The following is a 26,010-nucleotide window of genomic DNA, read 5'->3' on the forward strand; positions in this document are numbered from 1 at the left end:
ATCCCACTTTAAAGAAAAACTCAAACTTCCTCTACTCAACTCTAAAATATCTCCTTGTCAAGCCCCTACTTAAGCTCCCCACAACCCTACTGTTTCAGTTCCTCCACATACAGCTAAATACTCCACTGTTGTGGATACTTATTAAACTCTACAATCAATGCTGTTGGACTTGACTCTCTTTGTAAATATGTAAATATCGATATTTTTACAGACTAAAATATATGTATATATTGTGTGTTTGCATTTCGGCTTTGTCTCTCAACATTCTTGTATAACTGATTTTTGACCATATTTTTAACTCTGATGTTTGATTCTCTGTAAACTGTTTGTGTTGTGTTTTTGGAGCTTTTCAACTCTGGTCTCCACTGAAAATGGGCCCGGTTAACAAATGTCAGTAAATAAAAAAAAGTTATGAGATACCTCAGATCTGTGAATATTAAGTATGTTTTGTATACATTGTATATGGTGCTTTCAAAACTTGAATGAAGGGCCAGCCATCTGCTAATTTAAATTGGTTAGAACTGCATATTTTGAGTGTGGTGCCATATTCCGTTATTTCTGAATAAGGTAATTTCATGATGTTCTTCATGTTTCACTGTTGCACTCATTACATTCGGGTAATCTGCTGGCAGGTTGCCCTCGGTCAGCCTGAATAACAAAAGTCTTGGGTCCTGCGTCGGTTGCGGTCTCCTCTTCCATGATGTCAGGTCATCAGGGGTATAAAACCTGCAGTAGATGCCATTTTATTAGTCGTTTCTTGCCATGCGGTGCCTGAAGCAGAAACAGTTCACAAGTGTCGGCCGACTCCCGAAATTTTCACATTCGAGTTTCAGAACCGAAGTCTTCAACTAAAGCCAAGTACCCCGTTGGGGAAACTTTTTCTTGCTCCTTACCGATGTCAGTAAAAGTTAATAATTGCATTACTTGTGGGAAGCAAATTCCTCATAAGGATTTTCATTTGTACTGTATTCCTTGCCTAGGCCCAGATCATAACGTGCCTTGCTGTTGGTTTTGTACTAGATTTAACCAACGCACTATTAAGCGTCGGTATATTTTTGCTTCTAAATATTTTGGATCAAGATTTAATTACCCTGAAATGTCGTCTGTTAGCAATCCGACTACCGGAGTTCACAAAAAACACAAAGAAAGACAGACCGAGGTCTAAAACTGATGACAACTTTTCCTAAGCCAGTCGCCGCTTCACTGGTACTCTGTGAGGCGCTTTCACAGCCCCTGATACCCACTACGTTTGAGTCGCAGGCCTCTACAGAGACCCATGCGGAGTCTGGTATGCCGCTAGATTCTCAGAGTATTGAACCCGCGGATGTCTCTCCTTTGGATGGGTCTGGAGCCTCTGAGCAGGCACCGGCTTCTGATGGTGTCTTCAGGCCTTAACATTTTTATATAAAACAGACGCCAGCCTCAAAAACATCTGTGTGTAAAAAAAACGACGCATGAGCCACGTGCTCAGAGCCCTATGCCTAAGTAACAGATGATCAAAATGGCTGAGGACTTAATTACCTTGATCAGGGGTTCCCAACTCCCCCTGCTAAGAGGTCTAGGCAAGGCATTGATTATGAATCTTCAGATCAAGTTTCCATTTCTTCTGATTCCTCTTCTGATCAGGAATTTCCTTTTCCATCCTATGAGGATTCTGATGCAGAAGAATCCATCCCATCTGCATCTCCTCCTGAGGGCTACTCTTTTGGAGAAACCTTGCATACTTTTAAGGGAACATTTTCACTGGGAGAGTCAGGATTTCTCTGAATCAAAAAAGAGGCTTGGGGATTTCCTCCTTCCTCAGCATAGGCCTTTGGCAATACCTCCTGTATTAGACATTGTTGATGTGTTTTTGGAATCAAGCATGGCTCCTGATTCCCTACCTCTGGCTCCTAGTAAGCCAGACGTATATTACAGGGTTCCTGACTCCCAAAATTTTCTATTCAAAAATCCTATTGCTGATCCTATTGCTGATCCTGAGACTATCTCACAGGGTCCCAAAGGTGTAAAGGCCTCTACAGCCAAAAATCCTACCCCCTCTAATAGAGATTCCAGGGCGCTGGATAGATGGGGAAGTCTGCAACCTTGGCAATTAGGGCCTTAAACTGCCAGTTTCATATGTTTAAATATCAACAGCATGTTATAGGCTTATTGAAACAGAAAATGATGTTGATTTCTGATTGTGTGGAAAATTTAAAGAATTACAGGAATTATTGCATTCAGCAGAAAAGGTTGGAAAGCATACTTTGCAATGTGGTTTTGATTCTTTGGAAGCCACTTGCAGGGCCACAGTTACTGGATCTGTGATTAGAAGGCATGCCTGGCCCAAGGAGCAAAATCTGCCTGTTCGTGTTGAAGCTAAATTGTTGGATGCCCCCTTGCAGCATGATCCTCGTTTGGTAATAAGGCAGAAGAGGTTTTAAAGAAAATGAAAGACAAAGCTAAATCTATGCAAAAATATTTCTTACATGTGCAGCCACCCAGGTTCAGTAGGCACTGGCCTACTAAAAATTGGTCCTTTTCTGTGTCCAACAAAGCCACTCAAGGCAAATCCAGGCACTCAAAAGGCTCCAGATATCAATCACAGAGTTCTTTTTCAGGTCAAAGCAATGGGATGCCTCCACCTCCAAATCTGGAGGAAATTAAGCACAACCCTACAGTAAGCAGTCTGAGACTTCCCTCAACCTTCACCAAGCACTTAACTTTTAGCAGCCCCCTTGAGGGGGAATTAGCACTTCATGCTCAAAATTGGCAGTTAGTTACCCAGAACAAGTGGGTATTAAACATAGTATCCCAGGGGTACAGATTTCATTTCCATACCTTGCCAATTCCAAACTGTTGGCCAGATCTGCCACAAAATCAGTGAGCAGAGGCTCAAAAACAATTTATGTCCCTCATGGATATGGGGGCTATTCAACCAGTACCAGAAAAGGGAAAAGGACAAGTTTTTATTCAAAACTTTTCCTGGTACCCAGAAAAGACGGTGCCTGGCATCCAATACTGGACTTATTTATTTTGAACATGTTCCCGGACGTTCCAAAATTCAAAATGCTGACTTTACAACAGCTACTGCCTATGCTGGGCAGGAATGCTTGGTTTGTGACTCTAGACTTGAGGCATACCTGCATATCCCAATAACGGAATCGTGCAGAAGATACCTCCGCTTCAAGGCAGGTTGTTTGCATTACCAATTCTCTGCACTGCCTTTTGGCTTATCTATTGCGCCCAGGGTCTCTACAAAGTGCCTGGCACCAGTGATTGCATTCTGCAGACAAAGAAGCATACAAATTTATCCTTATCTGAATGACTGTCTCATTCAAGCAGAGGACAAGGACACTCCAACATCTGGCATTTGTAAAAAGGCTTCTAACATGCCTAGGGTACTCAATAAATGAAAAGAAATCCCAACTGGTACCCTTTCAAATAATTACATTCCTGAATGCAAGCTTGAATACAACTGACCAGATGGCTTACCTTACGCCAGGCAAACAAAGGCAAATGACAACATACTTCAAGCAAATGGCAACAAAAACCCAATTATCTGCAAGACAAATTCTGCAGTCTTTGGGGTTCATGGCATCCTGCATTCTACAATTCAATATGCGAGACTGCATATAAGGAAACTTCAATGGTACCTAAAAAGTTTATGGAGTCAACTTTGTCACAGTCTGGAAACAATGATTCCTCTCATTCCCTGCCAACAACAGGAGTTTCTTTGGTGGGCAGAGACATGTCACCAAAACAAGGGACTGTCATTCACTCTACCCCCTGCCACCCAAACCCTAACTACAGACTCGTCGGACTATGCTTGGGGGGCACATGGCTTGGAGATGCATTCAGGGCAAATGGAGCCCAAAACAAATGCATCTTCATATCAAACAGAAAGAGATGCTAGCTGTTCAGAATGTTCTGACAGCTTTCAAGGGCTTATTTCATCCAGGACAACTAATGATCGGACAACACCATGGTTATGTGGTACATAAACAAGCAGGGGGGTACACATTCCTACCCCCTTTGAAGACTAGCCATATCATTGTGGAACACAGCATTGACTTACCAAATGCATCTTCAGGCTCAATTCCTGCAAGGAAAACCAAATACTCTGGCAGAAATCTTCTGGACCCGAACAAATGGAAACTGGATCCACAAATCTTCAGCATGTTAACACAGAAATGGGGGAGCCCAGACATGGATCTCTTTGCATCTCTCTAAAATTATCTACTGGACAAATTCTGCACAGACTAGCATGGAAAGTGGATGCCCTATCCTTCAGTTGGAAAGACTTATCAGTCTATGCCTTCCCCCTCTGCCTCTTCCTTCCAAGGTCTTACTAAAGGTCAGACAGGAAAAAACAAAAATGACTCTAGTTGCTCCACCAGCACTGGTACCCAATTCTAAAGAATGTCTCAACTCCCTCCTTGGTACTTGCCTCAAATACCTCCTCTACGGTCTCTGCAGAACAATCGGATTCTGCACACTCTGCTCCAAACTCTGAACCTTGCAGCATGGCAGATCATTTAATTATTCAAACACCTCTCAGTAAATCTGTGATGGATGTCATTTTGGAAGCCAGATGGCCTAGTATTAGAAAATTGGAACCAAGCACAAGGAACGGACACAGCAAATCTCAATATCCCTCAGATTTTACAATATTTGACTGGGATGCTTGACAAGGGCCTATCTTTCTTCAATAAAAATCCATGCCTCTGCCATCGCGGCTCATTACAACACGGAGCCTCCCCTCTTTTCTCATCCTCTGCTTAAACAGTATCTTAGAGGGGCCAAACATTTAAGGCCTCCCAGAAGTCACCAACTCTTGCATGGGACCTCCAATTTTGTGCTGGAAAAACTCACCCTGCCTCCTTTTGAACCAGCAGCTACTGAGGATATAAAAGTTTTATCTTTGGAAAACAGCTTTCCTCTTGGCAATCACTTAAGCAAGAAGGGTTTCAGAACTAGAGGCTCTCATGGCTGTGGAGCCTCTTATTACATTTTACCCAGACAGGGTGTCCCTCAGGACCAATCCTTTTATGCCTAAGGTGGGTATCCAGTGTGGCTCTTAACCAAGCAGTTCACCTGCCAACATTTTACCCAAATCCGCAGAACAAGGGGGAGTAAATTCTGCATTCATTGGACGTACACAGACAAAGATTCTATTTAAACAGGACCACATCTCTAAAAGTCTGAGCAACTACTGGTGGCATTTGCTGCAGGATCAGAGGGGAAGGCTATATCAAAGCAGACTATTTCTAAATGGGTAAGCCACTGCATTTGTTTCTGCTACTTGCACCATGGTAAACCCTGTGCCCAAGGGGATCAGATCACATTCCACCAGGGCTGCCTCTATCTCGGCAGCTTATCTCCGAAGAGTTCCAACCAAAGACATTCTCGAAGCTGCTACTTGGAGCTCTGTTCATACCTTCACAAAGCCATTATCATTTGCCTCTCTTCTCCAAATCCAGGGCAGGCTTTCCCACTGCAGTTATGCAGGGCCTTATAGCTGCTCCTAATGCTATTTAGTTCCATCCTCCCACCCATAGCTTTGGGATTCTACCCAAATGTAATGACTGCAACAGTGGAACACGAAGAACATAGTAGAGTTGTGTACACTTACCATAAATGTAGATGTTCGAGTGTATTCACTGTTGCAGTCCGGGTTACCCACCCACCATCCCCCTTTTCTATAACTTTTTTCCTTCGCTATATTCTAAAGCCTTTGTGGTGTATTTGCTTTTAGATGAAGGTAACGTTTATGTTGCTAAAAGTGCATTTACATGTATTTGTTTATATATACATTTTTTGTTTTTGCGCTCCCCATTTGGGGGGCAACTGACATCTGGGGGCAAGAAAAACTGAATAAAATGGCATCTGCTGCATGTTTTATACCCCTAATGACCTGACATCATGGAAGAGGAGACTGCAACCGACGCAGGACCCAAGACTGTTATTCAGGCCGACTGAGGGCAACCTGCCAGCAGATTACCTGAATGTAATGACTGCAACAATGAATACACTCTTAACATCTACATTTACGGTAAGTGTATACAACTGTACTTTCTTTGTATCATGTTATTTCATTGATCCAAAAAAAGTGGTAAATGTGGAGTTACACTGACTTAAGCTATGTTACTACAGTAAGCGGTATCTATCAATGGTTTCTTGCTTCTGTTAGAAGCTTGAACTCACCTTTTCTGTTTGATTTCTGCCCAGAAAAGAAAATATTTGATGCTGATATAAAATTGAAATCTTGTTGCAACATATTTCACCCCTCCTAAGAACATAAGTCATTGTTAGTATTTTTGTTGATCTATCCCCTCTTCTATAGTATTCTAAGAAAGATAAATGTGATAAAATCAATGCGTAATATTAGAACTGAAAAGTATCTGTTGTGCATTATCGCAAGTAAACTAAAAATTTCAGCACAAGTGCAAAAACTAAGACATGCAGATAAACTTAAAGAAAAAGTATAAAATAAGCAATTGATTGATGACTCGAAAAGGTTTTATAGAGAATTGGGAAACGAGGTAAAAGGAATTGAAAGAACACCAAAAAAAAAAACAGATGCATTTTGGAGCAGTATCTCTGAAGATCCTGTGAAATAGAACAGACGCTAAATGAATAAAAAGTAAAAGAAAAAAATAATTTTAAAAGTACAGGATATGAAATGGAATGAAGTAACAGCCAGAGAGATTGAAACAAAGTTAAGAAAAGCCTCTAACTGGAAAATCCCAGGCCCAGATGCAGTACCTAACTTTTGGTTAAAAGTGTTAACATCTTTGCACGAAGATTTAGCCATGAGTCAGAACTATTTATATGCGCACCCCGAACAGACACCAACTTGGCTAACCGGGAAAACAATACTCCTACTTGAGTGAACCTGCATGCTATCCCAAAAATTGTAGACGAGTAACTTGCCTTTTGACCACTTTTAAACTATAAACTGGAATTGATACCGACAGTTTAGTCATTTTGAAGTAAACTCTTTTATGGCAGTAGAACAAAAGGGCAATAAAAGAGTTGTATGGAACAAAAAATCATTTTTTGTTCGTCATGGGGGGAACTGTAAAAAGGGGAAGGATCTGTAAAAAGGGGAAGGATCTAAGTATGGCATGGATTAACTGCAAAAGTATTTGATAGTAACCCACATTCATGGATAAGAGTGCTTAAAAATGTATAAGATACACCCTCATTGACAACATTACAGTGACCATGAAACAGTGGCAGACCACTTTGCAGTTAAGCCATGATAAAAGACAAATTATTATCACAGGGATAAAAATTCAAAGGGGGATATTCCAGGGTCTACTTAACGTACGCCGGACTATAATTTGGCTCCTAGAAAGCAACAAAGTCTAAAGACTTCTCATCTTCTCTTTGTCAGTATTAAAAACTGTATAGCTCATCAGATGAGGAACTGATCAAAACTTTTTCAGATGATATTAGAATGTCATTTGGTGATCCGTAGTTGTGGTACTGCGGTAGCGTTGTCGCCTCACAGTAAGACGCTGCCCAGTTCGAGACTCGGCTAGAGCGTCTTCTGCGTGGAGACATGCGTGAATGGGTGTTCCTTCGTTGAAGGTTGTGCATCAGGGCTGGCAACTCAGTACGTAAAAATCACCTGCCAATCATTAGCAGACCAGAGTTCTACTGTGGTGACCCCTAACCGGGAAAAGCCTAAAGACACAACATTAGAATGTCATTTGGTCTTGATAAATGTGCAAAAGCAACCTTTAAAGCAGGAAGACTGAAGCACCAGGAAAACCATTTGGGACAAGAATATGATATAAAGGAATTTGAGCAAGAGGGAGTGTATAAATACTTGAAGGGTCAGCAGTAAAACATGAACAAATGCGAATAAAACTTAGTAAGGAATACTTTAGAAGACCTAATTTAATCCTGAAAACAGCATTGACATTTAGGAACAAAATCCAAGCTGTAAACCAATTTGCTTTTTTGTCCTAACTTGGTTTTGGTGTGATTGGTTGGACCCAAAATGTGTTTGATAGTGGATATTAAAACAAGGACGGTGCATACCAAGATTATATATTCCTCGTTCCGAAGGAGGTATGGGCCTCCTTGAAATTGATATGTATAGATGTGCAATCTTGGGACTCCATACATATCTGCTGACCTCACAAGACCCAAACATAGTGAAAGTTTTGAAACACTAGGAGAATAAATCTAAGATTATTTCTCTGCTTAAAGTAGCAGAAGCATATTGGCTTCAAGCAGGAATGGAAATCAAACCAGAAGTAGATAAAAATCAGGCAGCAACTGAATATGCCAAAAAAACATAAAAAACATAAGAAAATAAGGTGAAGGACCAGATGAAAAGGCAAGAAATGTGGAAAACACTTGTGTATAGTTGCGAGTATAAACTTCTGGAAGGACCTCATGTTGATTCAGGAATGAACATAGAAATGGTTAAGGAGAGGTGAATTCAAACCAAGAGATGAAAGGTTAATATTGGCGGCCCAAGATAGTGGGCTACGTAGATGCTGGTTTACGAAAAAATCCATTGAACATGTGGGAGAAACAGACGAATGTAGGTTTTGTAAAACCGAATTGGAAACCGTTGCACACCTCATTGCTGATTTGTGACGTACTAATGGCAGAAGGACTGCATTATGCCTTTCAGTATATATTCTTTGCCTATGTTCTGTTATCAGTCCATGGTACCTAAGGCAGTTTTTTTTTTTTTAACTTGTCTAAACTACTTCTTGGCCTTATCCCAGTTTTTTTCCCTCCATAGTTATTTGCTCCTAACACCTTGATTCCTTTGCTAATTTTCTCTAGTAAATTTCAGCTCCTTTGCTGTACCCTTTTACTTGCCATCATTCGTAGCAGTGAAATCTCCTTTCTCAATTCTCATGTTGGCTCAATTTTTAGAATACTGTTGGCTACTTTATGAATATAATGTGTTCTGTATGGTGGTTGTTCTCCTTAAGGGTCTACATCCATATTCCTTCTATATCCTTATTTCTGAAACCCCTCCTCCCCTTTTCATCATCGTCCCCTTCCACTTCAATTTGTAACCTTCTGCTTCTGTTACGTAAATGGGCCTTAACTGCGTAGCTGTACAGCATCTCTTCAAATCAGGTAATCTTAAACCACCTTTTTCTGTGGTGGGAATGAACTTATTCTCTCTAACTCCTCCACTCCAGAAAACCACATTGATTCATATACATTAGTTATGGCAACACCACTGCTGTTTAATTAGGCAGTATAGACATAAACACTTTCAGTATTAAACACCATGATTATAATTGGTCTATATGAATCTGGGTCTGAAGGGTCTTTGCCCTCTTTGGTTATGACAGCCACCACAACTTGCCAACAAGATGCTGGTACTTTTTCCAGCTTTTAAAATATTTAGTCAAAACATTTCAGATGTTTATCATATCCCCCCATCTTCCAAACTTCAGCAGGATTACCTTCTGTTCTTGGAAATTTCACTATTGATTGCATATCACTGTTGTATCATAGCCATTAATTGTTCAGCCTCGTTTTCCTCTAAAGTTGGCATAATTTAGTCTTCAGTAATATTTCCATGTCTGCTCTTTCTTAGTTTACGCTTTGTTTCTCAAATATTTGTAATAGGCCTGTAGAATCTATGGTTATTTTTCTGTCATAGGCTCCCTAAGTTTGGCAATAACCCTTTCTGCCTTCTGTTGCCCAAGTCATTGCACCAGAAGGTTTTTGCTCTGGAGTTGTCAAAAAATAGTTGACTTACAGCAACCTTTCTAAACTCGTATTATCCAAATTCTCTCTCCCTTTAGCAGTCTGCATTTTCAAATCTTCCTGATGTTCTTCGTGTTTCACTGCTGCAGTTATCAAATTTGGGTTATCTGCTTGCAGTAGCCCTCAGTCAGCCTGATTATCAAAGTCTTGGGTCATGCATCAGTTGCTATCTCATCTTCCATGACGTTGGGTAATCAAGGGTATAAAGCATGCAGCTGACGCCATTACATCAGTCTCTCTTGCTTTGCGGTGCCCGAAGCAGAAGCAGTTCACAAGTGCCGGTCGGACAACTCCTGAAATTTTCGTTTGAGTTTCAGAACTGAAGTCTTCAACTAAAGTTAAGTACCCTGTTGAGGAAACTTGTTTTCTTGCTCTAAACCGATGTCAGTAAAAGTCAATTTGTATTTCTTGTGGAAAGCAAATACCTCCTAAATCTTTTCATTCGTACTGTATTCTTTGCCTAGGCCCTGACCACGACGTACCTCAATGTCAGTTTTGTGCCTTATTTAAACCACAAACTATTAGTCAGTATATTTTCGCTTCTAAATATTTTGGTACTCTGTTCAATTATCCAGATATGGCTTCGGTAAGCCACCCGACTACTAACATTCCGAAAAAACGCAAAGATAGACAGAGACAGGCCGCCTAGGTCCAAAGCTGCCGACGACACTTCTCCTAAGCTAGTCGCCAGTTCGCCGGTACTCGGGCTGCTTTTGCAGCACCTGATACCTGCTACTTCAGATTCGCAGGCCTCTACTGAAACCCATTCAGAGTCCGGTACCCCGTGAGATGCTTCAACTGTGGAACCTGCTGATATCTCTACCTTGGATGGTTCCAGAGCTATTGTGCAGGCACCGGCTTCTGAGGGTGTATTCAAGCCTACTGACTTGCATATTAAACCAACGCCGCCATCTTCTTCAAGGCCTAAAACTCGAACCATGCCTAGGAAGCAGACGACCAGACCGCATGGTCTGGCCTCTATGCCTAAAAAACAAATAAGAATGGCTGAAGTCAAGGGAAGCCAACCTTCCCCCTCTGATGCCCAGGACTGAATTTGCTTATATTTCCGACCAGGGTTCTGAAATTTCTGTGTCTCTGACCAGGATTTACCTTTATCCATCTGTGAGGATTCTGATGCAGAGGACTCTATTCCCTCTGCTTCTCCCCCAGAGGATTTTTCTTTTGTTGAAACCTTGCATACTCTCAGGGAGCATTTTCACTGGGAAAGCCAGGATTACTCTGATTCTAAAAAGAGGCTTAGAGATTTCTTACTCCTGCCCCAACACAGGCCTTTAGCTCCCCCTCCTGTACTGGACATTGTTGATGATTCCTTTTTGGAATCTAGCTTGGCCCCTGACTCTCTACCTTCTGCTCCCAGAAAACCTGATGGATATTACAGGGTTCCTGATTCTCACAAGTTTCTTTTTAAAAATCCTACTGCGGATCCTGAGACTTTTTCACAAGAACCCAAGGGCATTAAGGCTACTACTGCCAAAAGTCCTACACCCTCTGATAGAGATTCCATGGCCCTGGATAGATGGGGTAAGTAGGTATACACCTCTGCAACCTTGGCCATCAGGGCCTTAAATTGCCAGTTTCATTTGTTAAAGTATCAGCAGCATATTATTGGATTGCTTAAGCAGAAAATGTTAATTCCTGATTGTGCTGAAAATAAGGATTTACAGGATTTTAATGCATTCTGCTGAACAGGTTGGGCAACATATGTTGCAATATGGTTTTGATTCACTAGAGGCATCTTGCAGGGCTGCTGTCACCGGGTCTGTATTTAGAAGGCATGCTTGGCTTAAGGAGCAATCTTTGCCAGATCATGTTAAAACTAAATTGCTGGATGCTCCCTTAAATCCGGACCGCCTGTTTGGCAACAAAGCAGAAGTAGTTCTTAAAAAGATGGTGGAAAAAGCTAAATCTAAAGTGCAGCCTCCAAGATTTAGTAGGCATTGGTCCTCAAAAAATTGGTCCTTTCTTGCCTCTTCCAGGTCTTCAGTTCAAACCCAGAACTAGCAGAACAACCAGGCTTCAGTCCCAGGGTATGCACAGGACTAAGCAGTAGGGGGCTTCCACTTCCAAATCAGGGAGTAGTAAGACTCCCCCAATGTAAGCTGTCTCAATGACTTAACTTAAAAACTTCCAAGCGCTTCTCAACTGACTGCTCCTTTAGGGGGAAAGATCGCTCTGCAAGCAAAAAACTGGGAACTCATTACCCAGGGCAAATGGGTTTTAAACCTAGTTTCCCAAGGTTGCAGATTTCACTTCCACACGTTACCAACCTCAAACAGTTAGCCAGATCTGCCCACAAATCAGTGGGCAGAGGCTCAAAAGCAAGTACTCCCTCTCAAGATTAGAGGTTATTCAGACTGCACCAGAAGAGGAAACGGGACAAGGTTTCTACTGAAGTCTCTTCCTGGTACCTAGAAAAGACAACTAATGGCGCCCTATCCTGGACCTTTCTATCCTAAACACCTTTTTGGAGATATCAAAATTCAAGATGCTAACTCTTCACCAGTTGCTTCCCATGATAGGCAAAGATGCCTGGTTGGTAACACTGGATTTAAAGGAAGCACATCCCAGTCAGGGAATCTTGCAGAAGATACCTACACTTCAAAGCAGGCTGCATGCACCATCAGTTCTCTGTACTGCTCTTTGGCTTATCTACTGCGCCCAGGGTATTCACGAAGTGTCTAGCTCCAGTCATTGCATTTTGCAAGCAAAGAAATATTCAAATATACCCATACCTGGACGATTATCTAATTCAGGCAGAAAGCCAGGACGCTCTTTTGAATCATCTGGCATTTGTACAATAGGTGCTGACTTGTCTGGGGTACACCATAAACGAAAAGAAATCACAGCTGGTGCCCCGTCGGCAAATTATATTCCCAGGAGCAAGCTTGAAAACAACTTCCCAGATGGCTTTCCTCACGCCAGAGAAACAAATTAATTTAGCAACTTCAAGCTAGTGACCACAAAAACCCAGCTTTCTGCAAGGCAAATACTGCAGGCCTTGGGGTTCATGGCCTCGTGCATTCTACTAATTCCATATGCAAGACTGCATATGAGGAAACTACAGTGGTATCTAAAAAGCCTATGCTGTCAACATTCTCAGGATCTAGAAGCGATGATTCCTATCCTGCCTTACCTATGGGTAGAATTCCTTTGGTGGACAGAGGCTTGCCATCAAAACAAGGGACTACCATTCAATCTACCCCCTGCCGCCCAAACCCTAACAGACGCATCAGACTATGCATGGGGGGGCTCACATGGCAGGGAAGTGCATTCAGGGCAAATGGAACCAAAGTCAAATGCACCTGCATATCAATCAAAAAGAAATGTTAGCTGTACAGAATGCTCTTGACAGCCTTCAAGGACCACATTCTTCCAGGACAATTAATGGTAAAGACGGACAACACCACTATTATGTGGTACATAAACAAGCGGGGGGTACCAATTCCTATCCACTCTGCAGACTAGCTGTGGCTCTGTAGAGCACAGCCTTGAGCTACCAAGTGCTTCTACAGGCTCAATTCCTGCCAGGAAAACTAAATACACTGGCAGACGAACTAAGCAGAAATCTAATGCACCCACACGAATGGAAACTGGTGCCAAAGACTTTCAACATGTTGATGAACAAAAGGGGGAGCCCAGATATAGAGCTGTTTGCCTCACCCCAAAGCTACCAATTGAACAAATTCTGCACAAGGACTCCCCACAAACAAGCTTGGAAAGTGGATGCTCTGTCCTTCAGCTGGAAACGGTTTCTGCTTTTCCTCCTCTGCCTCTCCTCTCCAAAGTACTCCTAAAGATCAAACGGGACAAGCCAGAGAGGATACTGATTGCAACAGACTGACCACGCCAACACTGGTACCCCCTCTTGTGCAGTGTGTCATAGCTAGCCCCATGGCACCTGCCTCAGAACCCCTACCCTGCTGTCACAGCAGGGGCCCCAGATTCTGCACCCCCAGCTTCAAACCCTGAACCTGGCAGCCTGGCTAATTACCTAATGTCCTTGTTAACATCCCTCAGTAAACACGTGTTTTGTTTCTCATTTGGAGGCAAGGAGGCCTAGTACTAGAAAATCTAATGCTGAAAAATGGAAAAGATTCTGTGCGTGGAACCAAACTTAAGGGATGGCCACAGCAGCGCCCAATTTACATCAGATTCTTCAATACTTAACTGAGATGCTTCACAAGGGCTTTTCCTTTTCCTCCTTCAAAATTCACGCCTCCGCCATTTCAGCTCATTACAACACAGAACCCACCAGTTTCTCAGAGGGGCCAAAAACTTAAAACTACCCAGAAGAGCCCCAACTCCAGCCTGGGACCTTAACTTTTGTATTAGAAAAACTTACTCTGTCTCCTTTTGAGCCAGCTGCAAGTGCAGAGTTAAAATTCCTTTCTTGGAAAACAGTTTTCCTTTTAGCAATCACTTCAGCAAGAAGGGTATCTGAATTACAGACCCTTATGGCAGTGGAACCTTTCATCATCTTTCATGCGGACAGGGTGTCCCTCAGGACCAATCCCTCCTTCATGCCCAAGGTGGTGTCCGGTGTGGCTCTTAATCAATCCATTCATTTGCCAACCTTCTTTTTGTAATCCACAGAATAAAGGGGAGCAGATGCTGCACTCCTTAGATGTGCACAGACAGCTTAGATTGTACTTGGACAGGACTAAACCTCAAAGGAAATCTGAACAACTGCTGGTGGCATTTTCTGTAGGGGCAGCGGGGAAGGCTATTTCCAAGCAAACAATTTCTAAATGGATAGGCCATTGCATTAATTTCTGCTATAAGCACCATGGAAAACCTATCCCACAGGGGATTAGACCCCATTCAACCAGGGCTGCCTCTACCTCTACAGCTTTTCTCAGAGGTGTCCCTACCAGAGACATCCTTGAAGCTGCTACCTGGAGTTCTGTACGTACCTTCACAAAGCATTACCATTTGCCAATTTTTTCTCTAAATCCAGAGCTGGCTTTGCTACTGCGGTCTTGCAGGGCATTATAGCTGGTCCCAATGCCATCTAAATTCCTCCTTCCATCCTTGGCTTTGGGAATCTACCCAAATGTGATGACTGCAACAGTGAATACACTCCCAACATCTACATTTATGGCAAGTGTACACAACTGTACTTTCTGTGGGATTCCCTTTATTCTGCAGTACTTGAACCTTTGTCAGTCCATTTAAATTCCATTTCTTTCCTCGTGCATCTCTCTCATTTCTACCCTGCTTTTAAACTCTCTTTTTAATTTGTCCCATTCAGTAGCTATCCTTTTTGTATACATTTCTGTCTTCCTTAACTCTAGTCATTTCCACTACCCATTTCTAAAATTCCAATCTTTTTAACAGGTGGTTAAAGTTTCAGTGACTCAGTTTTTACATCATTAGTTTGCATCTTTATTATAGTTTTTTTATTGCGCATGATCTAAAATGGTCATTGTAATTAAGGAACATAAAAACAGCCCTACGGAGGATGCACTTGTGTAATGTAATTTCTCTCCTGCCTAGGCCTGCACTTGTGTAATGTAATTTCTCTCCTGCCTAGGCCAGTCATTGTACCTTGGAGAATAATATGTTAATTGTCTTGAGTTCCTACTACTGAATTCACATCTTCCATGCTAAACTTTCTCACTTTCTTCAAATGTGTACTCGGTCTTATATTTTCCCTTCTTTATTTCCCTAATTCATTCTCAATATCTCAGTACTCGCCCATGGAATATGCATTTCTCAAGTTAAATCTCTAATAGTTTTAGGTGGAATAAAAATACATGCTAGCATAATCCCCTTCCCCTGCCAGTAACCCTTTACTGCCACAAATCTACCATTATTGCCTCCCCCATTATTATTTGGATCCCTCTAGCAATCAGTTTTCCATTATCCTTGGTATTTTGCTGAATATCCACTGTGAAATATTTTTTTGTCAAAATTCATATCGTCATTTGTAGCCATAGGTGTCTTTTGCAGCATTGATTATGCTCTGATCTTTATTTATATTGTGCTTTTTGTACAGTACTTGTTTGTGTTTTTCTCTTTACTTTTATAGAGCTGTTTCTGATTAAAAAAATAAATAAAATAAGAAAAAGGCATTTTTGACTAGAAGTTAGTGAACAATTTTGGATTGATTTGTTTTCAGCTGTTAACGTCTGTATTATTAAAGACAATACAGCGCGTTTGGTAACCTAAAGAAAATGTAGATAAGTTTTTCAGCAGTGATGCTCTTCGTGTTTCACTGTTGGCAGTCATTACATTTGGGTAATCTGCTGGCAGGTGGCCCTCAGTCGGCCTGATTAACAAAGTCTTGGGTCCTGCGTCGGTTGCTGTCCCTTCTTCATGGCGCCAGGTCGTCAGGGGTATAAAACATGCAGCCAACACCATTGCATCAGTCTTTCTTGCCGCACGGTGCCCGAAGCAGAAGCAGTTCGCAAGTGCCGATCGGCAGACTCCTGAAATTTTCGTTTTCGAGTTTCAGAACCAAAGTCTTCAACTAAAAAGCTAAGTACCCCGTTGGGGAAACTTTTTTTCTTGCTCCTTACCGATGTCTGTAAAAGTTAATAATTGCATTACTTGTGGGAAGCAAATACCTCATAAGGATTTTCATTTGTACTGTATTCCTTGCCTAGGCCCTGATCACAATGTTCCTTGCTGTCATTTTTGTGCTAAATTTAATCGGTGCACTATTAAACGTCGGTATATTTTTGCTTCTAAATATTTTGGCTCATGATATAATTATCCAGAAATGTCGTTGGTAAGCAATCCGACTAACGGAATACCTAAAAAATGCAAAGAAAAAGACTGACCGTGAGGTCCAGAACTGACTACGCTTCTCCAGTCGCTAGTTCGCCGGTACTCGGTGAAGTGCTTTCGCAGCCCGTGATACCCGCTACTTTTTGATTCGCAGGCCTCTACTGAGACCCATTTGGAGTCCAATATGCCACGCTATGCTTCAGTTATGGAACCCGCGGATGTCTCTACCTTAGATGGGTCCACAGTTGCTGTTCAGGCACCGGCTTCTGAGGGGGTTTTCAGGCCTACAGATTTGTATATTAGACCAACCCCATCTTCAAAACTAAGGCCAAAATCTAAATCTAGGTCTAAAAAAATGATGCTTGGGCCACATGTGCAGGCCCCTATGCCTAAAAAAACAAATGATCAAAATGGCTAAAGATTTAATTACTCTGATCAGGGGTGGCCAACCACCCCCTTCTAAGAGGCCTAGGCAAGACATTATGAATCTTCTGAACAGGATTCTGTTTCTTCTGACTCTTCTAATGAACAGGATTTGTCTATACCCACTTATGAGGACTCTGATGCAGAAGATTCCATTCTTTCTGCTTCTCCCCCTGAGGATTTTTCTTTTGGGGAAACTTTACATACCTTACGGGAACATTTCCACAGGGAAAGTCAGGATTTCTCTGAATCTAAAAAATAGAGACTTAAGGATTTTCTTCTACTTCTTCAGCATAGGCCTTTGGCTATACCTCCTGTTCTAGACGTTGTTGAATTTTTTTTTTTTTTTTTTTTTTTTTCAGAATCTGGTATGGCTCCTCATTCTGTGCCTCCGGCTCCTTTGTAAGCCAAACGGATACTACAGGGTTCCTGACTCCCATAGATTAATTTTCAAAAATCCTACTGTAGATCCTGAAACCATTTCTCAGGGTTCCAAGGGCATTAAGGCCTCTACTGCTAACAATCCTACCCCTTCGGATAGAGATTCCAGGTCGCTGGATAGATGGGGGTAAGAAGGTTTACACTTCTGCAACCTTGGCATTCAGGGCTTTAAACTGTCAATTTCATATGCTTAAATATCATCGGCATATCATGGGACTGCTTAAACAGAAAATTGTTAATTTCTGACTGTGTGGAAAATAAAGATTTACAAGACTTATTGCCTTCAGCTGTACAAGTTGGAAAACATACTTTGCAATGTGGTTTTGATTCGTTGGAGGCCTCTTGCAGGGCTGCTGTAACTTGGTCTGTGCTAAGACGGCATGCTTGGCTCAAAGAGCAAACTCTGCGATCATGTTAAAGCAAAATTGTTGGATGCTGCTTTACAACAGGACCGTCTCTTTGGTAATAAGGCTGAAGAAGTTTTACAAAAGATGGAAGATAAAGCTAAATTTATGCAAACTGTCAAAGATTTCTTACAAGTGCAACCTACAAGATTTAGTAGGCACTGGCCTACTAAGAACTGGTCCTTTCCAGTACCTTCGAGAGCCACTCAAGTCAAACCCAGACATTCCAAAGGCTCTAGGTTTCAGTCACGAGGGACTTCTAGAACAAAACAATGGGTACCTCCACCACCTCCAAATCTGGAAACAAGGCACGTCCCTAAGGTAAACAGTCTCAATGTCTTCCCTTTACACTTACCAAGCACTTGCCTTTTAGCCGCCACTTTGGGGGGAAAACTGGCACTTCATGCAAGAAACTGGCAACTTATAACCCAGGACAAATGGGTTTTAAATATAGTATCCCAGGGATACAGATTTCATTTCCACATGTTGCCAAACCCGAACGGATGGCCAGACCTGCCCCCAAATCAGTGTGCACAGGCCCAGAAACAAATACTGTCCCTCATGAACATGGGGGCTATTCAACCAGTACCAGAAGAGGAAAAGGGAGAAGGTTTTTATTAAAGACTTTTCCTGGTACCCAGAAAAGACAAATCATGGCGTCCAATTCTGGACTTATTTACTCTAAACACATTTCTGGACTTTCCAAAACTCAAGCTGCTGACTCTTCAACAGTTACTTCCTATGTTAGGCAAAGATGCCTGGTTGGTAACTCTAGACTTAAAGAGGCTTACCTGCATATCCCAATCGGAGAATCTTGCAGAAGATACCTCTGCTTCAAAGCAGGCTACTTGCATTACCAGTTCTCTGCACTGCCCTTTGGCTTATCTACTGTGCCCAGGGTCTTCACAAAGTGCCTGGCTCCAGTAATTGCATTTTGCAGGCAAAGAAATGTTCAAGTATATCCATACCTGGATGATTGTCTAATTCAGGCAGAAAACAGGGACATTCTTCTAAAACATCTGGAGTTTGTAAAAAGGGTTCTAATTTGTCTAGGGTACACCATAAATGAAAAGAAATCACACCTGGTACCCTCTCAAAAAATACATTCCTGGGTGCAAGCTTGAAAACTGCCCAGATGGCTTACCTTACACCAGAAAAGCAAATTTATTTGGTGACTTACTAAAGAGGGTGGCCACAAAAACCTGCTCTCTGCAAGACAAATTCTGCAAGCCTTGGATTTCATGGCTTCTTGCATTCTTCTAATTCTATATGCAAGACTGCATATGACGAAACTTTAGTGGTACTTTTAAAAAAAAAAAGTTTATGGAGTCAACATTGTCACAGCCTGAAAACAGTGATTCCTATCATACCTTGCCTGCAACTAGAGTTCCTATGGTGGGCAGAGGCTTTCCACCAAAACAGGGGACTGCCATTCACTCTACCCTCTGCCACCCAAACCCTAACTACAGACGCATCAGACTATGCTTGGGGGGGCTCATCTGGCAGGGAAGTGCATTCAGGGCAAATGGAGCCCAAATCAAATGCACCTTCATATTGATCAAAAAGAGATGCTAGCTGTACAGAATGCACTGACAGTGTTCAAGGGCTACCTTCATCCAGGACAATTAATGATAAAGACAGACAACACTACAGTTATGTGCTACATAAACAAGCAGGGGGGTACACACTCCTACCCCCTTTGCAGACTAGCCATGGCATTGTAGAACACGGCCTTGTCCTATCAAATACAACTACAAGTTCAATTCCTGCCAGGAAAGCTGAATACTCTGGCAGATGAACTAAGCAGAAATATGAACCCACACTAATGGAAACTGGCACCACAGATTTTGAACATGTTGACATGCAAATGGGGGAGTTCGGACATAGATCTTTTTGCCTCACCCCGGATCAGTTGGACAAATTCTGCACAGGAACTCCGCATCCACACTTTCCAGGCTTTTTTGTGATATCATTCAGCTGGAAAAACCTATCCGTCTATGCTTTTTCCCCTTTGCCTCTGCTCTCCACAGTTCTACTAAAAGCCAAACGGGACAAACCAAAAATTATTTTGATTACGCAGTAGTGGGTACCAGTGCTGGCGAGGCCAGTCTGGAGCAATGCGTCACACCTTCTATTGTGGCTCCGACACCTTACTTACTGTCTCAGCAGAACAACCAAATTCTGCACACTCGCCTCCAAACCTTGAATCTTGCAGTGTGGCTAATCACCTAAATTCACCCTTAGCATCCCTCAGCAAACTGGATGTCATTTTGGAGGCAAGAAGGCCTAGTGCTAGAAAATCTTATGCTGACAAATGGAAAAGATTCTGTGCCTGGAATCTGTCGCAATGAATAAGCACGACAGTGCCCAATATTCCTCAGATTTTACAATACTTAACTGATATGCTTCACAAGGGCCTGTCCGTTTCTTCCATAAAAATCCATGCCTCAGCCATTTCAGCTCATTACAACACAGAACCTCCCCTCTTCTCTCATCCTCTGCTAAAGCAGTATCTCAGAGGGGCCAAAAACTTAAGACCACCCAGGAGAGCACCAACCCCTGCGTGGCAGACTTGAAATTCCTCTCCTGGAAAACGGCTTTCCTTTTAGCAGTCACTTCAGCTAGAAGGATTTCCAAATTACAGGCTCTTATGGCAGTGGAGCCTTTCATTATTTTTCATGCGGACAGGGTGTCTCTCAGGACCAATCCATCCTTCATGCCTAAGGTGGTATCCAGTGTTGCTCTTAATCAGACCATTCATTTGCCAACTTTCTTTCAAATTCCACAGAACAGGGGGAGTGGATTCTGCATTCACTGGCTGTACACAGACAACTTAGATTTTACTTAAACAGAACAAATCTCTAAGAAAATCTGAACTACTACTGGTGGCATTTGCTGCAGGGGCAGAGGGGAAAGGCTATTTTAAAGTAGACTATTTCCAAATGGATAAGCCATTGTATTTGTTTCTGCTATATGCACCATGGTAAGACTATCCCCCAGGGGATCAGATCACATCCACCAGGGCTGCATCTACTTCTACAGCCTTTCTCAGAGGTGTTCCTACCAGAGACATTCTAGAAGCTGATACCTGGATCTCAGTTCATACGTTCACCAAACATTACCATTTATTTTTCTTCTCTAAATCCAGAGCTGGCTTTGCCACTGCTGTTCTGCAGGGCCTTATAGCTGGTCCTAATGCTGTATAAATCCATCCTCCCCAACCATAGCTTTGGGAATCTACCCAAATGTAATGACTGCAACAGTGAAACACGAAGAACATAGTACAGTTTTGTGTACACTTACCATAAATGTAGATGTTAGTGTGTTCACTTCTGCAGTCTTGGTTACCCTCCCTCCAATCCCCTGTTTTTCTCTTACTATGCCTCTGCTTTCCTTTACTATGCTTAAAAGCCTTTTTGGTATTTGCTTTTGTTTGGAGGTATATTTTTGTGTTTTTGATTACTTAAATATTTGGCTCCCCATTTGGGGGGCACCTAACATCTGGGGCAAGATAAACTGATATAATGGTGTTGGCTGCACATTTTATACCCCTGACGTCATGGAAGAAGGGACAGCAACTGATGCGGGACCCAAGACTTTGTTAATCAGGCCGACTCTGGGCAACCTGCCAGCAGATTACCCAAATGTAATGACTGCAACAGTGAATACACTAACATCTACATTTATGGTAAGTGTACACAACTGTACTTAACTGCTATCTGTATTAAAAGAATAAGTATACTACAAATGCAGCATTCATCAAAGATGTGAACCCTGATGTCTGCATCTTCAGATTCTGACATCAGAATTGTAAAACTTTGCAGATGATCACTGTTTGTTTGGCACTGCTAAATGATTAAGTAGTCTTTATTGCAAAGCACAGATTTCAGTCATTTTTTCTTTTTCTGTTAGGTTACACAGCTCTTCATCTTGCTATTCAAAAGAATGATTTAAAGTCTGTGAAAGCTCTTCTCTCTGCTGGTGCCAATATTAACAAACAAGTAGGTATTCCTTGAAAAGGATGTAATATCTTTATTTTTTTCACAGTTAGTGTGCAGCTTTTGAATAGTTGTCCACTTAAGATCCTCTGATATAGTGTGCAAGTGTCTGCATTAGGGCATTGAAAGTAGCACTGTTGCTTGATAGAGGTTGATGTCAAAACAGGTCCAAGAACAGTGGTAGACCTGGAATAAGAGCTGGAAGATAGTCTCGCAAAAAGCTTTGGTTTTATTTTCTCATTTTCCCAGGGATGTATTTGTGCGTCATTGTATGTGGATTTCCACACATAACCGCTACATTTCCCCTTTACTTGTCGTCTCGGCAACTTGATTTGCAACCATTTGATCTTTCTTTAAAGTATAAAGATGATTGGTTCTAAGTCCATTCTTTCATCAAGTCACTAATCTTGTGGGCAGGTGCCTTGCTTTTGTGAGTCAGACAGCTCTGTTGCTTAGTTTGACATGTCTTCCGAAACTGCCAGTGTTAAACAGTTGTGCCAGCTGTGTGGTGCAGAGGGATAGAACCACAACTGTGCCCCAGATGGCCATCATTCAGTTAGCCTTCCAAACGCTGGAGGAACTAGTGGGGGTGGGCGAGTGGAGATGATGATGATGCACTGTCTGCTCAACTCTTTGTCACCAGAGATCCCACAAGTGCTTTTTGCAAGAACAATCAGGCCTTTGAGAGTTGCATCACTCTTCAAAATCGGTGATTTTTCTCTCATACCGCAGCCTGTCTGTTTGTTTTTCTTTGGATTTCAGCAGGCATAAAAGAAAATCTCACTGATTGCTGCATGGATGATAACCATCCCACAGCTGTACTGTCACTTTATAAAGGAGAACAAATACAAATAGATGATGGCTGCTGTGGGGGTTAGGGCTATATGGTTGGCAGGAGGAGAGAATAAAAAAAAAAAAGCCGAGCACAAAGAGAAAAAAAAATCCGTTGTTGATTTTATGCTGGTTTGAAATAATGTGACCAGAGGTAGTTGTGCCACCAGGTGTAACTGCAAGATAGAATTGTTTATTTTTGGGGGTGGCGAGGCATTGGCAGTATTTGCTTGGTAAAGCTTTGCCTTTTCATTTTTTTTTTCCTGTTCTGTTGAGCATTCTTAATTTTCTAAAGTGATACACGTTTGAGGGCATTCGTGCATTTATGGTTTAAATAGAGATTTTGGTGTCAGATCTGTATGTATTAATTTGGAATCCCCTTATTTGATGACATATTTGAATTGTTTTCTGTTCATGTTATGCCATCAGAATGAGTGTGCCAGGATTTCTTCCCCTCCAGTCTCTGCATCTCCAAGTCTGTTCTAGAGCCAGGCTTTTAATCTTTCCCCTTGGCAACAGATTGTTTCAGATTCTTTGGTGCTAATGCTGGGTCAGGAGGGTTATAGTGGCCATAGAATACTGGCTCAGAAGGGTTACATTTGACAGTGAGTACACATACCTCCTTTCAGGGTTTTCCTCCCTACCGCCGAGTCATTTTTTTTTCTTCAGGTTCCTCAGCACGTGCTTACCCTACCAGTCATACTTACCAGTGCCTTTACTCCAAAGGGTGGAAGACTTCTACTCCAGAATGTTTCTGCTTTCAAAGAATGAACTTTCCTGGAGTCCAGACCCTTCAGGGTCTTTTACCCATCATTCCTCTTCTGAGTTTTAAGTTAACATTAGTCTTAAAAGATGGATGTGATGATGTCTTTTTTTGTCCTTTCCTCAACTGCTGGGTCTCTGATTCAACTTCTGCCACTTTTGAAGACTTGTCTCCAAAGCTTGAGCACCTCCTCTACCCATGATCCTCCTTTCTAGTCAGAAGTACTTCAGATCTCATTTACCGCTTCAGCAAATGGATATTGTCTTTGTATCCTGGGCATTTATAGGTTTTTGGGTAAGTACAGTTTTTTTCTGTAAGCCGCGGTGGTGCAGCGGTAGCATTGTTGCCTCACAAGAGGTTCTCCCGTTCGATTCGATTCTCTGCTGGGCCGCTTTCTGTGTGGAGTCTGCATGTTCTCCCTGTGGTAGAGTGGCATTCGTAAGACATGCGTAGAATGGGCATGCCTTTGTTGAAGGATGGGTGTCGAGCTGGCACCTCTGCACCCCTAAAAAAAATCTTCTGCCAATCATTAGCGGACCCCGAAAAGCCGAAAGAAAAACAATTTTTTTTTATCCTGTATTATAACTATTTCCTTTCTTGTTCTTCCTCTCCTTGTACTTCATTTCTGTATATTATAAAAAATGTTTATCCTTGTTTTTTTTACAGTACTCATGTAGGCCTCGTGTTCCCTTACTATACTTGAATTCTTTTTTTCTCCTATCAGTGCTTTTTCTTTTTTAGTAGGTATTTCTTTTATCATTGGTTGTTGTGCCATTCATTCCATCGTTGGTAGTCTATACTATTTTTCATTCTCCCTTTCTTCTTTTTGTTTCTATGTATCTACAATGTTATACAAGCCTACCAGATTTAACAAATGCACTTCCTGTGAGCACAGATACCCAGCTCTTAATGCCCACCAGGACTGTGGGTATTGTTTGGGCTCTGCACATTTGGAAGTTGTGTGCAAAATCTGTGCAGGTTTCAGCCACCATTCCTTGGTTGAATGCCGCACAAAGTTGGTCCTCAAGGATTTATTACTTTCTGCTCATTTGTCTTCTGCTGGGAGCTTCCTCTCCTTCAAAGAAGCCTCCAGAGAAGGGGGGGGTTAGTTTACCAAGGGCAAAAAGAGTAGTAAGTGATCCCATAATCGCTCTCACTCTTCATTTTGAGTTTTGGCTCCACTTGAGAAGATTGCTAAACCAACCAATCAGTCTGGCTTATCAGATCCGACCAGATTAAAGTCTAAATCTCCAGCTCACTGCTCCTCCACCTTCACTCTAGCTGCTTCCATCTCTAATCCATTCACCCTTTCTTCATGAGACCGTGAGAAGGACTTCCAGGCCACCCTCTACATCATGTCTCAGGTCATCTTGGAGCCTAACCAAAGCTGATGTGGACAGAATGCTGAGGAAGTTTCTTCGAGCCTGGATTCAGTTGGGAATTGTACGGTCTCAGTCTGCCATTGGACCTATGAGCCTGCCATCAGCCCCTACCCAGGTGTTGGCTCCTACTCTGGTCTGACCTTTGCTTTTGGACCCAATGGACTCGAGTCTAGAGTCTGTCTGCATCGAGTCCAAAGGCTTAGCCTTCCTTGACTCCATTGATGTCTCTGGTACAGTCAGCTCCAACTTTGAGCTGGAGGGATCTTGTAGCTGATGCATTGGCTCCGGATCCTGGAGGTTGGGGGTCAACTGATGTCTTCCTCTGAGCCTTGGCACTTGACAGCTTGGCTTTGACTTCTTCCTCGAGGCAGAGTCAGGGAAGTGGCTGTGAGCCATCATGGGCAGTTGGCTTCAGTTCACACTGGGAGTCCCTTGCTTCTACTATGTCTTCTGCCTTTGCAGTATGGTGATATTGGATCTTGCTTTGTAAGGTCTACCTTGTTTTTTTTTTTTTGATTTTCTTGTTATCCCATAAATGTCACTACACATAATTATCTGATACCAAGGAGTAATGCTTGTGAAGGAACCTGCCTGTGAGCTTATATGATTGAGCTTTCATGTATTGTTACTTCAACTAACGTCTTGTTAGCTCGCAGCTTTTGGATATTGTGATTGATTTTTTTCTTTTTAACTTGTTTGCTTGAAACTGCTGTTTTATAAGCTCTTTACCCACCTCCAGTGCAAGATCGTCTTCCATGTATTTCTTCACCAAAGTACCTAAGCAAGGGATTTAGTGGTACTATTTTTTTTTTTTTTGTTTCCCCAACTGCTTTTTGCAACTAATCTGCTAGGTACAAATCTACCACTTTTTCTAACTCTAACCCTATCCCCCTAGCCCTTCCCTTTATACCTCTGACATCTGCTAATTTTACCCCTCGTTCTCCTTAACTGCCATTAATAGGCAATTCTATCTCTCTCTTTTCTCTTTCAGTTTCCTTCATAGTGAGATGCGTGCATCTCCCTTGGGTCCATTTGCAATCTGAACTGCACTATTCTACCACGGTACAGTCCTGCAGCAGCAACACTGTCTTTTTTTCTCACCTAAAAGGAAAAGACCACCCTGCAGTGTATGTTCAAAACTGAATTTAAGCCTGTGTGCTTGTAGCCAACTGTAGTCTAACTTGCCTCACAACTGTAGTTTTGGTGGTGTGCTCACTTGTCGGATGCTAAGAGACCATGTGCCCCCCCCCCCCACTGACCTTTATTCTGTAATC

General features: G+C 42.2%; 1 protein-coding gene across 1 annotated transcript in view; it reads left to right on the plus strand.

Annotated features, from left to right (window-relative positions):
* LOC122794439 (NF-kappa-B inhibitor beta-like) overlaps positions 1–26,010 on the plus strand; it is a 172,230-nt gene that overhangs the window by 55,721 nt on the left and 90,499 nt on the right. The window contains exon 4 of the mRNA XM_044062817.1: positions 21,675–21,763. Coding sequence (XP_043918752.1) covers positions 21,675–21,763 — 89 coding nt within the window. The remainder of the gene's footprint in view (positions 1–21,674; positions 21,764–26,010) is intronic.

Source organism: Protopterus annectens, chromosome 1.part0 (assembly GCF_019279795.1).
Source record: "Protopterus annectens isolate FY-2018-M chromosome 1.part0, PAN1.0, whole genome shotgun sequence".
Lineage (NCBI taxonomy): Eukaryota > Metazoa > Chordata > Ceratodontiformes > Protopteridae > Protopterus > Protopterus annectens.